The sequence below is a fragment of the Trichosurus vulpecula genome, chromosome 2, assembly GCF_011100635.1.
Source record: "Trichosurus vulpecula isolate mTriVul1 chromosome 2, mTriVul1.pri, whole genome shotgun sequence".
In the NCBI taxonomy this organism is placed as follows: domain Eukaryota; kingdom Metazoa; phylum Chordata; class Mammalia; order Diprotodontia; family Phalangeridae; genus Trichosurus; species Trichosurus vulpecula.
The window spans coordinates 334,741,101-334,759,860 of record NC_050574.1 but is presented as its reverse complement, the minus strand read 5'-3'; the positions used below and the strand labels follow the sequence as shown (position 1 = coordinate 334,759,860).

At 38.0% G+C, this 18,760-nt stretch overlaps 1 protein-coding gene across 1 annotated transcript; it reads right to left on the bottom strand.

Annotated features, from left to right (window-relative positions):
* Nucleotides 1-249: 249 nt before the first annotated feature.
* Nucleotides 250-18,667, bottom strand: LOC118838479 (E3 ubiquitin-protein ligase DTX3L-like). The gene is made up of 5 exons (XM_036745790.1): nucleotides 18,466-18,667; nucleotides 13,208-13,428; nucleotides 7,912-9,081; nucleotides 2,457-2,674; nucleotides 250-419 (listed from the first exon to the last, which is right to left on the bottom strand). The coding sequence occupies exons 1-5, from the start codon at nucleotides 18,653-18,655 to the stop codon at nucleotides 350-352; spliced, it is 1,869 nt and encodes a 622-aa protein (XP_036601685.1). The 5' UTR covers nucleotides 18,656-18,667; the 3' UTR covers nucleotides 250-349.
* Between the last annotated feature and the right edge of the window lie 93 nt (nucleotides 18,668-18,760).

Below are 18,760 nucleotides of genomic sequence, written 5' to 3'. Positions count from 1 at the left end.
TCTTCCAGGTAAATTTTGTTATTATTTTTTCTAGCTCTATAATACAATTTTTTGGTAGTTCAATTGATGTGGCACTGAATAAGTAAATTGATTTAGGTAAAATTGTCATTTTTATTACATTAGCTCAACCTACCCATGAGCAATTGATGTTTTTCCAATTATTTAGATCTGACTTTATGTGAAAAGTGTTTTGTAATTGTGTTCATATAGGTCCTAATTTCTTTTCAGATTCTTTTCTTTTTGTCTAAATGGTGCCTATACACACATATTTTAATGAATGCTTGGATTCCTTTCCACAGCTACAGCATTTGCAAGCCCAGTTCTCAAGGTATCCTTCTAGTCAGCACTCTTATTCAATCCCTTTTGCCTTCAGTTCCATCTTGACTCGTTCCAGATAGCTGGGATCAGGGTAACCACAGCTGCAAAAGGGATAAAGATTTTGAGGATTAGAAACTTCCTCTTTCAAGTGAAAGCCCTTCATATACTTGAAGGCTGATATCTTGTCTTTCTTCCCCAAGCCCTGTTTTCTTCAGGTCAAGAATCCCTTTGTCAGGACAGGTATGTGGTATAGTGAATAGAGCACTGGCCCTGCAGTCAGGAGGACCTGAGTTCCAATCTGACTTCAGACACTTGACACTTACTAGCTGTGTGACCTTGGGCAAGTCACTTAACCCCAGTTGTCTAGCCTTCCCCCTTCCCCCCACCCCAGAAAATAAAAGAATTCCTTTGTCTTTGAAATGATCCACATACGGCAACAACCTGAAGGCTTTTAATCAACCTCATTGCCCTGCTTGGATGAACTATAGTTTGTCCATGTCCTTCCAAAAATGGGATACCCTCAATTGAAGACAATACACCAGAAGCAATCTGAAGAGGTCACTATACAGCTACTCTTGTCTCTTTTGCCTTGGACACTATGCCTCTCTTATGTGGCCCAAGACTTATTAGATTTCTTGGCTACAATATTTCACTGCTGACTGATATTGGGCTTGCATATTTTTTTTCATTTCTTTTTTTAAAATATTTTGTTTTTCCCCAAATACATATAAATATAATTTAACATTCTTTTTTATAAATTTGAGTCCCGAATTCCCTCCTTCCCCATCCTCCCCTCTCCTACTGAGAAGGCGACAATTTAACATGGGTTATGCATGTGTAGTCATGTGAAATACATTTCTATGTAAGTCATTGCATATCTCTTTCTAGTCATACATTTCATCACATAATTCTGAAGTTAATTTTTTGGAACTCAGATTAAGATTACACTAGTCCCTACTAAATTTCATCTTTACAAATATTTGGTCCAATCTTCTAGGCCCTCCATAAGATTTGAGATCCTACTGTAGGGTCATAGATGAAGAGCTGAAAGAGACCTTGGAAAGCATCTAGTCCATTCCTTTCATTATTCAAGAGAGGAAACTAAGGCCTAGGGAGCTTAAGTGACTTTCCCAAGGAGAGCCAGATAGTAATTGATAGAGGTAGAATATGAAGCCAGATCCCATGACTCAAAAGTTAGCGCCACCATTTCATGCTGCCATTGTCATCCCACATATTAATTCCCTCTCTCAGCTTTGTGTCATCTGAAAATTTGGTAACCATGTCTTTTATTGCTTTATCCCATTCATGGGTAAAAATATTAAAAAGCATAGAACCAAGGACACATCTCCATGACATGCCACTAATATCCCTCCTTCCACAGGAACATGGACCCATTTAATACTACTCTTTGGGTCTGGGCACAGAGTCTTTCAGAGAAATAAGTGACACTTTCTCTGATTGCATAATGTATGAAATCATTATTTTATTGTACTTATCTCTGAGATTGTACTTTTGTCTCAGGAAGTCACTACCTTCCAATCCCATTGTGATAAATAAAGGTTTTTATCCCAGACCATTATCATGGCAAATTTCATGATTTTGACATTTGCTTTAGAAAACAGTGGAATTCAAAAGGAAATGTCTCCAACTGGGATGGAATATTATTGCTCTATAAGAAAAAAGTAAATATGAGGAATTCAGAGAAATAGGGGGTATATGTATGAAATGTTGCAGATTAAAATAAGCAGAATATGTAAAGAATATACACAATGACTGCAACAATGGAAACAAAAAAACACATTAAAGTGAAAATGAATTTGCTTTGTAAATTTCTGTATAATTTGCTCTAGAGTTGATTAATTAAAATTAATTGACCAAGCAAAATCTGAAGAAGAGATGAGAAAATGTACTTATTTCATTTTTCTGGAGATACTGGGGAGTGATTTGAGCAGGAAATATTGGATACGCTATCAGATCTGATCAGTGTGTAGGTTGGACTTGTTAAACTTTAATATTTTTTGGAATTTTTGCTCGAGAAGGTTAGCTTGGGGAGAGAGGAGGTAGGGTAAGTGAATATCATGTAAAAAGACAGCGAATTAGTAAATCAAAAATTTTTAAAAAGATGAAATATTCCTTACTTTTCTGGTCCACCGAATGGCTGAGTTTTGTGGTGAATATCATTCCAAGTGATCACATCAGTTGTTCCTGATGTCTGAGGCTGTCCTATTGTGAAAATCAACTTTTGGTGAAAAGCTCTTTGGAGGAGACTCAAAACTCGCCGTCCTTCTTTATTATTTGGCAAGTATGCCACCTGGCTTGTTCCTTCATAGCATTTTCCTGGATTGGGATGACATTCCTGCATGGAGAAGTCAAGTAAACATCAAGAAGAAAAAACAGTGCCAATCTTTAACTTCTGTACAAAAGAATAGCATTCATGAAAAAAAAAAAGACCTCATGTTTGTTTTCTTTTAGGTTTGTGCCTTCACTGATATATTAGCCCTATGGTGGTGGTGTAGGGGAGGGGTGGGAACTTATTCTACAAGAGAAGATCTGCAGGGTCTCTGCTCTGATTATTGTTTGAAAAAGTTGCCTGGGTCACTAAGAGGTAGTGACTTGCCCAGGGTCACACAGGTAGTTTGTATCAGAAACAGGTCTTCCTTACTCAGAGACTGACTCTCCACTGCTTATTTTGCTTTAAGATAGTTTTTCATTGTAAAGTCCCTTGAGAGAGAATTCTGGGAAGGTGGCAGAGTAGGTCAGAAAATTCCAAGCTCTTTAGGTTTTCCCCCACAAAAGAGTTAAAATAGCACTTTAGGGTGAACAAAGTGTGGTTGGAGACAAAGAAGACTAGGACACAGCCAGAATCTTCCTGAGACAATTTGAGAAGATCCAAAGAAAAATCCATGTTTGGTCTTTGCAAGAAGTAAGCACCTCCAGGCTAGGTTCCCTTTTAACAGCAACCCGCAAGCTGCTTGAACAACAAGCTACAAGTCCTGGGGTTAGTTGTTTTAAAAGGCTGCCTTGGCCCCAGCCACTGGAACTTTTCACCCTGTGATAGTGAGGGGAGTTGGGCGTTTGAGCCCAGGAAGATTGAGGGAACCTATGCTGATGAGGAACACCAGATGTAGCTGTGCTTTGAAGAGCAGTGGGGGCAAGAAGGAACCAACACATCCCCCAGTGAGTGCAGAAGCAGTGGGGCAGGAAGCCCCTGGCTGTTGGCAGTTATAGAAAGTTGGAGGTTTGGCTTTGGTTCCAGGCTAGAAGGGAGAATTGAAGATCTGGGGCAAGAGGCACCATTTCCCATACCCCAGGATTAGAGGTGATTACAAAAATCAAGTTATTAACACAAAAAATGCACAGGCAAAGGAGAAAGAATCCAGCCACAGAAACCTATTATGGGAATAGAGATAATCAAGGTTCATCTTTAGAGGAGAATATTGAAGTAAAGAAACCCCCCAAAAATAACATCAAATGGTCACTTGCCCAAAAAGAACTTATGGAAGATCTTTAAAAAGACTTTAAAAATCAAATGACAGTGATAGAGGAAAAAAAAAAACTAAAAAAAAAATCCAAGAAAAACAAGAAAGTTATGAAAGGAAAGTCAGCCAATTAGAAACAGAGATCCAGAATCTTAAGGAGGAAAAACGACATCTTGAAAATTAGAGTTGGGCAAAGTGAAGCCAGTGAAATTGTAAGAGATCAAGAAATAATTAAACAAAACATGAATAATGAAAAAATAGAAGAGAAAGTGAAACATCTTGCGAGAAAAACAACAGATTTGGAGAATAGATCAAGAAGAGAAAATATAAAAATAACTGGACTAACTGAAAGTTATGATCAGGAAAAGAATCTTGATACCACAATACAAGAAATAATTAAAGAAAATTGTCCTGAAGCATTAGAACAAGGCAGGAAGTAGAAATAGAAAAAAATCCATCAAACACCACTTCAAAGAGATCCTATAAGGAAAACTCATAGAAATATCATAGTCAAATTCTGAAACCCCCAGCTCAAGGATAAAATATTAAAAGCATCAAGATTAAAGCAATTTAAATATGATGGAGCCACAATTAGAATTACACAAGACCTAGCAGCAGAGACATTAAAGGACCATAGGTCTTGGAACACAACATATTGAGAAGCAAAAGACCTGGGGCTCCAGCTGAAAATATCATACCCTGCAAATTTAAGTATTATCTTGAATGAAAAAAAAATGGACATTTGATAAACTCTCAGATTTTCGAGACTTTGTTAAAAAAAAACCTGAACTTAATAGAAGATTCAACATACAAGAACCAAGAGAAACATAAGGTACATACCAAAGACCGACTACAAGGGATTCATAAAGACAGACTGTTCACCTTTTATATAACATAAAATGTAAAATGTATGTCTAAGATTCTTATTAATAATTGGTGAGCTCATAATAAAGAGGGGGGAAAACCTGCTTATGATATGACTTAAAAAAATAAAACTATTTAGAAACAGCTAAAAAGAGTAACTATTTTATAAAAATAAGGTGCAAGAGGAAGAAAGGATACAGAGGAATTAGATGGGGTAAGAGGGCTGGTAGTTCTGGTAACCTACTTTCATTGGGAATGGGTTTAAGAGGGAACAATACATATATATTTAGAAAAATATAAAAGTCTTCTAAATTTAGAAGAAATAAAATGTTTAGTGAGGGGGGAGAGGACAAGGAAGGGATTTTTAGAGGGGAGAATGAGGGAATAGGTAAAAGGGGGGTATAGAAGGGTGTTTAGATTTATGGAATGGGAGGATAGAGGAGGGATCCTTGGAGGGGGGTAGGCAGGTAATAGGAGGGCAAGGTAGTCAGTAGAAGTGAAGTAGAGGAATCAGGAGGGACAGGAAACAAAAGATATGCACAAATATAAAAACAAAGATCAGGAGTATAGTATGTTTGGGAAAGTATATGTCTATATATGTATGTATATGTGTATGTATATATTTATAGCTATAGAGAAATATATCTAAATTTTATTGTAGCCTTTGGGGGTGGGGTGGGGGGAGGGAAAAAAGGAGTAAAAAGTGCATAGCAGAGAACAAAAGAAAACTCACAAGGCAGCAAAGAAAAGATGGACAATTCTCAACACAACATGTATTACTTATTCTATAGGCTTTCTTGAAATGAAAATCTATTGTTATATATTTTGAATCCTCTCTTATGTTCTGCTGTGCACATAACATGCTTTTTTTTCTTTCTTACTTGGCATTTAAGTTTCAAAATTTAAGTTTATGATATGTTTTGTTCCTTTTCTCTATTCTGTATTTGTGTCCTGACCTAATAAAAATTAGAAGAAAACAATCGATAAAAAGATAAAAAAACGAAAGTCCTTGCTATGGCACAAACACATATCTCCTCGGTCCAAAGTGATTTGTGAAGGTGAGAAGAGTGATAAAGTAAGAGACATCATGGTGTAGTGGAACATACAACTTAGTTTTGCAAGGATCTACCCCAGACTGAGAGTCAGGTTCCAGTTCCTGCAAAGCAGACCTCTTTCTCTAGTACAATTAGTGGAACCCCCTCCATCTTCTCCCATTGCCATTTTCACAAACTCATTATCTCCATTTCACCCAGCTCCAATTAAAGCTGATTCAGTTAACCAAAGAGGTCATTTCTGTCCATAAGAAGGTCCTGGGGCAGAGTTTGGTTACTCAGGCTATAGTGTCAGTTGGGAAGCAGCAAATGTCTCCACTGGCTGCTTTCAAAGTGAGAGGTTTTAGGTGAGATGGAAGAGAAATATAAGTCATTCCAAAGGTATTTATTTATTAGGCTATTGACCATTGCTGATCTTTCTTTTCAGAAGCTCCTCTTAAGGTCCCAGGAGGTGGTTTTAACAAGTCAAGTGGACAAGATTTATTAAGAATTTACTTAGAGATATGCACTGTGCCTGGGGATACAAAGAAAGGCAAAAACAGTTCTTGCCCTCAAGGAGCTTCAATTCTACCGGTGGAGACAACATATGCATAGAACTGTGTACATACAAGACATACAAGGGTAAATTGGAAGTAATTTCAAAGGGAAGTCACTAGCATAGAGGGAGACAGGGAAGGCTTCTTGAAGAAAGTGGGATTTTATCTGAGACTCAAAGTAAGCCAGGGAAGCCAGGAGCTGAGACTAGGAGGGAAAGCTTTCCAGATATTGGGGATAGCCAGTGAAAATTCAGGGAGATGAAAGATGGAGTGTTATGGGCTACGAATAGCAAAAAGGTGAGTGTTGCTGAATTGAGGAGTTTGTGGAGGAAAGTAAAATGAAAGATGACTCAAAAGATAGAAAAGGGACAGGTTGTAAATACAAACAGAGGATGTTACATTTTATTTCAGAGGGAACTGAAAAGTAATGGGAGTTTATTGAGTATTTACTCTCAACGACTATTTCAGGGAGAGAGAGGCATGTAGAAACTTTAGCAACTTTCAAGAATGTGGAAAGAAGGGAGATGAAAACTAGGGAGAAGCAGCTTCTAGTCTCGATGCCATCAGCAGGGTACATCCCTGAAATCTTTTGTGTTAAGTTGTCTAGTAATTTATAGCACAATACGAAAGGTAAATAAAAAAGATACAAAAATTCCCAGTTATCAAAATACTGAAATCCAATGCAAAGCTTCAAAAAACATGAGGGAAAAGATGGACTGAAGATCTCTTAGAGACTGAAGGTGTGAAGTTTCAAGCCCCAGGCTTCTGCTTCTGGGTACTGATTTCTGCTTGCCATATCTTACTTCTTCCCTAGAGTACCCATAAAAATGACTGGGCCAATTTAGCAATATCTTTATCTAGGGATAGGAACTGGTCTTGGATTTCAGTGGTATAGAGAACTATCCCATGAGGAAATGCCCTCTTCTAACCCAGGGAGTCAGACTGTCTGCAAATTATAATCTCAAAGAGTTGCCTAGAGCACTGAAAAGTGATGTGACTTGCCCAAGGTCACACAGTCAATATGTATCAGAATGGGTTTTGAACCCAGGTCCTCTTGGTTTCAAGGCTGACTCTCTGTCCATAATGTCATACTACTTTTCTATATCTATGGCTAATTCATGATTTTGGTTGAAAATTGTGTATGTGTATGTATGGATGTGTATATACATACATATGTTGTGCATATAATATATATATATGTGTGTGTGTGTGTGTGTGTGTACATCCATACATAAATACATTTGTGAACTTTCTGCCCATCTAAATTGGCAGCTAGGTGATGCAGTGGCTAGAATGCTGAACCTGGAGTAAGGAAGACTTGGGCTCAAATCAAAGGCCTTAGAACCTTACTAGCTATGTAACTCTGGGCAAATCACTTAACCTTTATTTGTCTCATTTTCTTGTCTGTAAAATGGGTTTATAGTAACCCCTACTTTCTATGATTGTTGTGAAGATCAAATGAGATATTATTTGTAAAGTCCTTGCACATCTTAAAAGGCAAGAGAAATACTACCTATTTTTTCACCTTAATATAGAAAATATCTCAAAAATTGCTAATGGAGAGGCCATGCCAAGTTTTTGCTCTATAAACATAGCTGGGTACTCTTTTGTCACGATAAACCTGCACAAAACTTCTTACAATCAGCACAAACTCTTCCTTACCATCTGTATGCCTCCACTCATGTCATAATGGATCTCAATAGTGCCACATGAACTATAACCAGGAAGTGAATCAGTCCAGTAACAGCAAGTCATTTTTCCATCTGGCTGACTCCCTTTCCCAAAACAATAGTAAGTCTGGCATAAAGGGCACACTGGCTTATGTTGCATGGCCTCTCTGATACAAGGACCACAGAACACATGCTTGCACTTTGAGAGGACTACTTTGTCTCGAATATTTTCCATACAGATGACACACTCCTCTTTCTCTTCCTTCTTCTCCTCTCTTTCTGAGTCTTTATCTTTTGGTGTAAACAGAAGGATAGTTTTCCCAGTTTGGGGTTTGTTCACCATTTCTGTTGCAGTGTCATATTTTTTCTCTATTTCTATGATTTCTTGGTGCAGAAGATGCAAGTGAGAAGTATCAACCTCAATTCCATTATTAATTGTGTTTTTGGAAACCATTATTTTCACAGGTTGTTTGTGGGAGAAGTTTGCTTCAATGAAATGTTTAGCTTCTAAAATATCCTGTGGGTTTCCCAGGAGAATCAATACTTTTTCTTCAGCTCTCATATGGAGGTTTTTAAACCTGTCAGCCAGTGATTTTTGGACTTCAAGTGCTAGCTGATTATCTGCGAAATGAACTTCCTGAGAGGTCACATTCCGTATTTCCCTCTGAAATGCTCTGGTAAAAGCTTCTTGAGCTGCTTTTCTGTCCTTAGACTTACTTGTCTCGAAATCTAAACAAACATTGTCCACAGGATATGCCAAAGTAATTTTGATATGTACTGTGTGCTCTTTTTCTATTCTGTCTAGAGTTTCAGCAAAGAAATATTTAAAATATTCATACAAATGTGAAGGAACAGAGATGAAGTCCAGCTCTTCTGTTGTGTGTTTTGGGTTTGAGTGAAGAATAGGACTATTCCAGTCATTTGGCATAATTTTCTCAATTTCTCTTGCTGAGTTGGAGTGGGGAAAATCTTTCTGGTCATTTTCCAGGATCTTCTCACTTAAGAATCGATAAAATTTTTCAATATCTTGGTAGTCACCAGTCATTTTCTCAGTTCCATTACGACCTCCCTCTATTTTGAGGTTGGGACAGAGGTTAATAATTTTCTTCCTTTGTTCTTTAGAAAATTTGATGTTCAGGTAGGCCTCCAGAAGGAGAAATATCTGAAATTTACAAAGACCAAATAAAATCATAAGGCTATAAATGGTTCTGGTCTTTTTTCGATGCTTAGTTATTATAGAATTAGATCCTTACCAACTCTTACCATTGATTCCGCCCACTGTCGGCACTGAAAAGGAACTGATGACTTTGTGCTTCATTTTGGGTTCTGCTTATATTTCTTCACAGCCATACTAATGCTAATGCACAGTAGATAAGGCATGGTGTCAGGAAGGGGGGAGAGAGTGGTGCTGCTAATGGAGAGAACGTTAGTCCAAGAATCAAGAGACGAACTAAGCACTAGGCGAGGTTCTGCTGCCAACCAGCTATGTGCCTTAGACCAGTCACTTCAACTCTCTAAACCTTGGTTCCTTCATCATCAATGAAATAGTAATGATGGTGATGATGACAATGATAACAGCATTTATTTAGCACTTTAATGTTTGCAAGGCACTTTACAAATGTTATCTCATTTGACACTAACAGCAAGTCAGAGATGTGGGTGTTATTATTATCCCCATTTTAAGGTTGGGGAAACTGAAGCACAGTGGCTAGAATACAGGAATTGGAGCCAGGAAGACCTGAGTTCCAACCCAGCCTCAGATAATTAACTGCATGAAAATCACAGAACCTCCCTCAGCTTCAGCTTTCTCACCTATAAAACGGAATTAATAATAACACTGACCTGAAGATAAAATGAGATAGTAAATAAAGTGCTTTGCAAACCTCAGACTGCTATGTAAATGCTGGTTATTATGTGATCTCACAGCCAGTGAGTGCCCGAGTCTGGCTTTGACTCTTGAAGTCAACTTGACTATTGAACTGACACCGAGTTCTATATGCCATCCACTACACCTAGAAAAATTGTAAGGTTTGGGATACAGTGTGCCTTATGGGTGCCAGATTTCCTATGGTATCGTGATGGAACAATGACAACTTCTCACCGAACTTCTTAACTTCCAGGTTCATTTGGCACTACTGAGATTCCTTATGACATGTATGGGGTGTACAGATGGTAAGGAAGGGTTTGCAGAGATTGTTGGAAGTTTTGTCCAGGTTTATCATGGCAAAAGAACCTTGCTACAATACCTAGAGGTATTATACAAGATCATAAGATCAGAAATTTAGAACTGGAAAGGACCTTGAAGGTTATCTAGCCCAGCTCTCTCATTTTATACATGGGAAAACTAAGGGAGAGAAAGTTTAAGATCCTAGAGGTGGTAAATGCTAGGGGCAGGATTTGAACCTGAGTCTTGTGACCATGCTGTTTTGGTAACTACAACCTTTTTTTTAACTAAAAATAAATTTATTGATAACTTTTTTTATATCACCTCGATTTCCCAATATCTCCCTTCCTTCTGTCTCTTTAGACCTTAATCCTTTATAACAAAGGGGGGAAAATAGTTTAGCAAGACTGACAGATGCATCCAAAAATTCACATTGTTATTATCTCCCACTTCTGAGAACCTGCAACATAAAATATGCAGGGTTACTAGATTGGGAGGAGGAAGTTTGGGAAGAGGAGAGGTTGTTGTTTGTCCTTCACTCTCAAAGTGGACCAGGACATCAGGGAGATGATGACATGATTTTCAGTTGATTTTGATTTGACTGAAGGAGGGCTGTGCAAAGTCACCAGCTTTACTTTCTCCTCTAGAGCCATCTGGATCCAGTGGCCAGATATAGATCAGGAGGTATGGAGATGGCCCAGGATGCAGTGGGGAACCTTGGCCTTTTTAAGCTAAGGTTTTTTCAGGGGCTCATTTTGAGTGAGGTAATGCCCATTCGGTGAATAGGCCTCTTTAAGAAGTTAATCAAGGAAAGTCCAAGAACCTACACCAAAAGCCTTCAAGAAAAACATGAACTGGTCTCAGGCCATGGAAGAGCTCAAAAAGGAGTTGGAAAAGCAAGTTAGAGAAGTAGAGGAAAAATTGGGAAGAGAAATGAGAATGATGCAAGAAAACCATGAAAAACAAGTCAATGACTTGCTAAAGGAGAACCAAAAAAATACTGAAAAAAATATTGAAGAAAACAAAACTTTAAAAAATAGACTAACTCAAATGGCAAAAGAGCTCCAAAAAGCCAATGAGGAGAAGAATGCCTTGAAAGGCAGAATTACCCAAATGGAAAAGGAGGTCCAAAAGACCACTGAAGAAAATACTACCTTAAAAATGAGATTGGAGCAAGTGGAAGCTAGTGACTTGATGAGAAATCAAGACATTATAAAACAGAACCAAAGAAATGAAAAAATGGAAGACAATGTGAAATATCTCATTGGAAAAACCACTGACCTAGGAAATAGATCCAGGAGAGATAATTTAAAAACTATTGGACTACCTGAAAGCCATGATCAAAAAAAGAGCCTAGATATCATCTTTCAAGAAAGTATCAAGGAGAATTGCCCTGATATTCTAGAGCCAGAGAGTAAAATAGAAATTGAAAGAATCCACAGATTGCCTCCTCAAAAAGATCCCAAAAAGAAAACTCCTAGGAACATTGTTGCCAAATTCCAGAGCTCCCAGGTCAAGGAGAAAATACTGTAAGCAGCCAGAAAGAAACAATTTGAATATTGTGGAAAAACAATCGGATAGTACAGGATCTGGCAGCTTCCACATTAAGGGACCAAAGGGCTTGGAATATGATATTCTGGAGGTCAATGGAGCTAGGATTAAAACCAAGAATCACCTACCCAGCAAAACTGAGTATCATGCTCCAAGGCAAAATAAGGATTTTCAATAAAATAGAGGACTTTCAAGCTTTCTCAGTGAAAAGATCAGAGCTGAATAGAAAATTTGACTTTCAAACACAAGAATCAAGAGAAGCATGAAAAGGTAAACAAGAAAGAGAAATCATAAGGGACTTACTAAAGTTGAACTGTTTTGTTTACATTCCTACATGGAAAGATGATGTGTATGATTCATGAGACCTCAATATCATAGTAGCTGAAAGCAATATGCATATATATATATATATATTCGTGTGTTTACATATATACATATGTGTGTATCTATGTATGTATATATGTAGGTATATATATATATACACACAAAGGGCACAGGGTGAGTTGAATATGAAGGTATGATATCTAAAAAAATAAAATCAATTTAAGGGATAAGAGAGGAATATATTGAGAGAGGAAAAAAGGGAGAGATAGAATAGGGTAAATTATCTCGCATAAAAGTGGCAAGAAAAAGTGGTTCTGTCAGAAGGTTAGAGGGGGCAGGTGAGGGGGAATGAGGAAATCTTGCTCTCATTGGATTGGACCTGAGGAGGGAATACCATACACACTTAATTGTTTATCTTACCCCACAGGAAAGAAGGAGGAAGAAGATAAAAAATGGGGGATGATAGAAGGGAGAGCAGATGGGCAGAGGAGGTAATGAAAAACAAACATTTTCGAAAAGGGACAGGGCCAAGGGAGAAAATTCAATAAAGGGGAATAGGTTAGGAAGGAGCAAAACATAGTTAGTCTTTCACAACATGAGTATCATGGAAGGGTTTTACATAATGATACGCATGTGGCCTATGTTGAATTGCTTGCCTTCTTAGGGAGGGTGGGCAGGGAGGGAAGAGGGGAGAGAATTTGGAACTCAAAGTTTTAAAAACAGATGTTCAAAAACAATAACAACAACAAAAAAAGTTTTTTCATGCAACTAGGAAATAAGATACAGAGGCAATGGGGCATAGAAATTTATCTTGCCCTACAAGAGAAGAAGGGAAAGGGGGATGGGAGGGGAGTGGGGTGACAGATGGGAGGGCTGAGTGGGAAATGGGGCAACCAGAATATACGCCATCTTGGAGTGGGGGGATGGTAGAAACAGGGAAAAAATTTGTAATTCAAACTTTTGTGAAAATCAAAAAATAAATAAATAAAAATCAAGCTTTTTTCTCAAAAAAAAAAAAGAGGTTAATCAAAGGATATGGCCCCTTTAATAAAAATAAAAAAATTAAACTGGGAGGGGAAGATCCTCAGGGTTGCTGGCCAAAAAAGAAACAGTCACTATTTACATTTCTGTAAACTCCATAAGTTATTACAAACTTCTTAAAACATGAATGTCACTGCAAAGGAGGAACAACCTTTCTAGGTGTGTAAATGGGAAGAGACTCTGATTACCCTCTTCCCTTCCCACTCACCTTTTGAATAATGGAATCAGAGGAGCCAGAAGCATCTCCTTCTTCTGGATGCTGCTCATCTAGAAATTCCTTTGGGAGTGACTGAGTCTGGGAGGAAGGCCAGCTTATCTCCAAAGAGTTCTTCTCTCCTGAGGTTTCATTTGTTCCTAGGAAGACTTTTACATGTGATGTAGCACTGACTTCCACAGTGTGATCTCCCTTTGCTATCACTCTTTCCTTGGCTTAGAGAAACAGAAAAATGAAAGGTAAATGATGAAGCTTCAGAATAAGTTTCCTTAAAAATTCAATATGTGAATTTACTAGATGGTTCTCAAGAAGCCCCCCTTGGGCATGATGTGGTCTCTTTGTTGTGGTCTCTTGTAAAGCCAAAAATCTATGTTCAATTTGCCTTTGGTTCCCAGTGCAGACTAACTCAGGGATAGATGCCTCCAGAACACCAATGGGAAGATGGGAAGACCAAGATCCCTGTGTCCCTTCAAAGGTCTTCCACTGGCCAAGGGGAAAGGAGACTGAATGGAAGAAGGCCTACGCCAAAACCCAAACCTCTCCTTTCCCCCAGGCATTGCTTCCTCAGGTGTTAGCTTTCTCCTGGTTCAACACTCGCTGTTGTTGTTCAGTCCTATCTGAATCTCTGAGACCCCCATTTGGGGATTCTGTAGCAAAGAAAATGGAATGATTTGTCATTTCCTTCTCCAGCGCATTTTATAGATGAGGAATTGAGGCAAACAGAGTCAAGTGACTTGCCCAGAGTCACACAGCTAATGCTTGTCTGAGGCCAGATTTGAACTCCTGCAGATGAGTCTTCCTGAACCCAAGCCTAGTGCTCTATCTACTGCACCACCTAACTATCCCATTCAACACTCACTATCACCCGTTCATGGTGGCCAACTCTTTTTTATATGCTTTTAGAGAGGGACCAGAGAACATAAGTCTAGCATCATTTCACTTCATCCAATGGATTTTAAAAAAACTTTTTAAGGAAATCTATATTGAAATTGAAACAAAACCAACTCATTTACCTACATAGAACAAAAATAAAAAAGAGAATACATGAAACTGTGAGTCTATATTTCATATCTTTTATTTTTAAGTATATATTGAATTCCACTCATTACTTCCAAAATTGTACTGCTCATTATCTCTGCTACCTTCTGAACTTCCTTCCATTCATTTCTGTGTAATTAAAAATTGGTACAAGGCAGTTTTTTTAACCATGATTCTTAACTCCACCCCACTAAAAAACCAACAGAAATGATAAAAAAAATCATAGAAAAAGCATTATCAAGCAAAATTAATTAACTGCCTTGCAATATCTGAAAATGTATATATCTTCCTGCACCTTGAGAATATCATCTCTCTGAGTTATTAGGTCTTTCAAAGTAGTTTTTCTTTATAATGTTGTTGTCCTTATGTAATATGTTCTGATTCTACTTAGCTCCTTCTTCATCAGTTCATTCTCAGATTCTCTGAAATCATCCCTTTCATCATTTCTTAGAATACAATTAATATTCCCTTTTATTCATATGGCGAAATTTGTTTAGTCATTGCTCAATTGCCTTAGATTCTAGTTCTTTTTCCATCTTTTATTCCCTTCACATTCATGATCAGAAAGTTTGTTGAATTAGACATAGAACAGCACCTAATTCTTTGTGTATACATATGCAATGTATATACATATGTATATACATTTATTTGTTTCAGAGAAGAGTGAAATTGATCTGATGTTCATGCCTCTTACCTCTCTTTATATATTCCTATATTCTTCTCACCTCAATTTTGGGAAAAAAATAAGTTCCACTCCCTTCTTACTTTCTACATTAATATATTCCTTCTCTTTCCTCTATTAGACCATCCAGAATGGAACCAACTACCTTTAGATCCTCTATTTTTCTTTCTTACCTCCCTCAATACTCTTCGAAGGCATTAAGGTTCTGAAAAGACACTTTCTTCTCCCCCTATCAGAATATCAGCACGACATCATCATATATCTCATTCCAATTGCTCAAATCAATTTACCTTTCTAAGTTTCTTTCAATTCTTGTGTTTGTATTTTAAACATCCTACTTGGCTTTGGTCCTTTCATCAGAAATGCTTAAAAGTTTTCTTTTTCATTAAAGATCCATTTTCTTCCTGTGTAGAATTATACTCAATTTTTGAGGGTAAATAATTTTTGGTTGTGAGTCTATCTCTTTTGCTTTTTGAAATATTGCAGTCTAAGAGTTCTCATTTATTTTAGAATCTTCCAGTTCTTGTGTGATCCTCACGGTGGTTCCTTGGTACTTGATGGGATGCTTTATGGATACTTAGTGTGGGAGTTCTGGATTTGGGTTCTAACATTTCTGACCTTTCATTCTGGTGCTCCTTTGAAGAAGTTAGAGGTGAGTTCTTTCTATCTTCACTTTTCCCCCTCATTCTAATAGATTTGGGTAGTTTTCATTTGTCATCTCTTGAAATCATTGTCCAGAGTTTTCTTTTGATCAGGCCTTCCTGATTTGCAGGTTCAAAGCTCTATCCACTCTGCTCTCTAGTTCACTTGTTCTTGGGGTCTCAGTTTCCTCATCTTTAAAATGAGGAGGCTGGGCTGAATGTCCTTTCCAGCTCTAAAGCCTTTGCTGCCCTTCTAATGAGAAAAAGTTGCCCACTTCTGCTCCACTAGCACAGTGTGGACTCTGGCAAAGGGGAAGGGAATGAAGCAGGAAGGAGTTAAGAATGAAGAGGAACCAGTCAGTACCTGCCTTTCTTTTTTTCCTTTTCCTTTTTTTTCTTTTTTTTTTAGTTTTCAGCATTTACTTTTATAATATTTTGAGTTCTGAAATTTTCCGCCTCCCTTCCCTCTCCCCAAGATGGCATTCAATCTGGTATAGATTATATGTGTACGATCATATTGAACATATTTGCACATGAGTCATGTTGTGAAAGAGGAGTCACAACAAAAGGCAAAAACCATGAGAAAGGAAAAAAAAGAGAGGGAAAATAGTATGCTTCTATCTGCATTCAGACTTGGTAGTTCTTTCTCTGGATATAGACAGCATTTTCCATCATGAGTCTTTTGGAATTGCCTTAGATCATTGCACTGCTGAGAAGAGCTAAGTCTATCAAAGTTGGTCATTGCATAATGTTTCTGTGCACATAATGTGCTGTGCATGATGTTCTCCTGATTCTACTCACTTCACTCAGCATCAATTCATGTAAGTCTTTCCAGGTTTTCTGAAGTCTGCCTGCTCATCATTTCTTATGGCACAATAGTATTCCATTACATTCATATCCCACAACTTGTTCAGCCATTCTCCAATTGATGGGCATCCCTCAATTTCTAATTCTTTGCCACTAGAAAAACAGCTGCTATAAATATTTATGTACATGTGGGTCCTTTTCCCTTTTTAATGCTCTCTTCAGGATGCAAATGTAGTAGTGGTATTGCTGGATCAAAGGGTATGAACAGTTTTATAGTCCTTTAGGCATAGTTCCAAATTCTTCTACTGAATGGTCGGATCAGTTCGCAACTCCACCAACAATGCATTAGTGTTCCAATTTTCCCAAATCTTCTCCAACATTTATCATTTTCCTGTTTTGTCATGTTAGCCAATCTGATAGGTATGATGTGTGACCTCAGAGTTGTTTTGATTTGCATTTCTCTAGTCAATAGTGATTTAGAGCATTTTTTCACATGACTGTAGATAGTTTTAATTTTTTCCTCTGAAAACTGCCTATTCATATCATTTGACTATTTATCAATTGGGAACAACTTGTATTCTGATAAATTTGACTCAGTTTTCTACATATTTTAATAATGAGACCTTTTCAGAGGAACTGGCTCTAAAAATTGTTCCCAGCTTTCTGCTTCTCTTCTAATCTTGGTTGCATTGCCTTTGTTTGTGCAAAAATTTTTGAATTTAATGTAATCAAAATTATACCTTTTGCATTTCATAATACTCTCTATCTCTTGCTTGGTCATAAATTCTTCTATTCTCCATAGATCTGACAGGCAAACTACTCCTTGCTCTCCTAATTTGCTCATAGTTACACCTTTTATGTCTAAATCTCATACCCATTTTGATCTTGTCTTGATATATGGCATAAGATGTTGTTTATGCCTAGATTCTGCCATACTATTTTCCAGTTTTCCCAGCAGTTTTTGTCAAATAGTGAGTTCTTATCCCAGAACCTGGAGTCTTTGGGCTTATCAAACAGTAGATTACTATAGTCATTGACTACTGTGTCTTGCATACCTAACCTATTCCACTGATCCACCACTCCATTTCTTAGCCAGTACCAAGTAGTTTTGATGATTGCTGCTTTATAATAAGTTTTAGATCTGGTATGGCTAGGCCACCTTCCCTTGCATTTCTTTTTATTAATTCCCTTGATACTCTGGACCTTTTGTTCTTTCAAATCAATTTTGTTATTATTTTTTCTAGCTCTATAAAATATTTTTTGGTAGTTTGATTGGTATGGTACCGAATAAGTAAATCAATTTGGGTTGAAATGTTGTTTTTATTATGTTGGCTCGGCCTATGCATGAGCAATTGATACTTTTCCAATTATTTAGATCTGACTTTATTTGTGTGAAAAATGTTTTGTATGTGTTCATATAGATCCTGGATTTGTCTTGGCAGGTAGACTCCTGAATACTTTATATTGTCTACAGTAACTTTAAATGGAATTTCTCTTTCTATCTCTTGCTGTTGGGCTTTGTTAGCATTATATAGAAATGCCAATGATTTATGTGGGTTTATTTTATATCCTGCAGTTTTGCTAAAGTTGTTAATTATTTCTAATAGTTTTTTAGCTGATTCTCTAGGATTCTCTAAGTATACCATCATATGATCTGCAAAGAGAGATAGCCTTTCTTAGGTGACATAGTGGATAGAATTTTAGCCTGAAATCAGGAAGACTTAAGTTCAAATTTGGCCTCAGACAATACTGGTGTGATTCTGAGTATGTCACTCAATCTCTGTCTGCCTCAATTTCCTTAGCTGTAAAATGGGGATAATAATAGCACCTACCTCACAAGGCTCTTGTGAAGATTATTAAATGAGGTAATATTTGTAAGTTTAGCACATATGTGCCCAGCACATAGTAGCCTTTCTATAAGTGCAAGCTACTATTATTCTTAACCCAAGCCCTTTTTCCCAGTGCCCCTTCTCAGGTTGACCTCCACTTTGGTGCCCTCTCCCAGTTCACCCCGTCTCCCCACCGCAGCCTTTCCTCCCACGCCGGTCTCTGTCCAGCGGCTCCCCCAGCCCCTTCCTACTCACCTTCTCTTTCCAAAAACTCTACCCAGAAAGTGCCTTCGGTTGGGCCGGCTTTGACCGTGCACTCTCCTCCCCCAGACTTCCTCCGGCTCTGGAAATACTTCTGCAGCTTCTTCTCCAGTCCAGAGCAGCTCTCGGACGCACGGACCAGGACCCGGTATGGCGGACCGCGGGCAGAGCCTCCTGCAGCCATTAGAGCAGGGTCTTGACTCCTGAGCCGAGGAGCCGGGGCTGCGACGTTTGCTCGCTGGGCTCTGCAGGGGCTAACTAGGCAGCGGAGAGAGGGGGAGGGGAAATG

Coding starts and splice junctions, on each gene's coding strand:
- LOC118838479 (XM_036745790.1), bottom strand. CDS start 18,655: ATGGCTGCAGGAGGCTCTGCCCGCGGTCCGCCATACCGGGTCCTGGTC. Junction 9,082..13,207: donor CTGATTCCATTATTCAAAAG/GTGAGTGGGAAG, acceptor TGTAAATTTCAG/ATATTTCTCCTTCTGGAGGC. Junction 2,675..7,911: donor TGAGTGGAGGCATACAGATG/GTAAGGAAGAGT, acceptor TTCTCCATGCAG/GAATGTCATCCCAATCCAGG.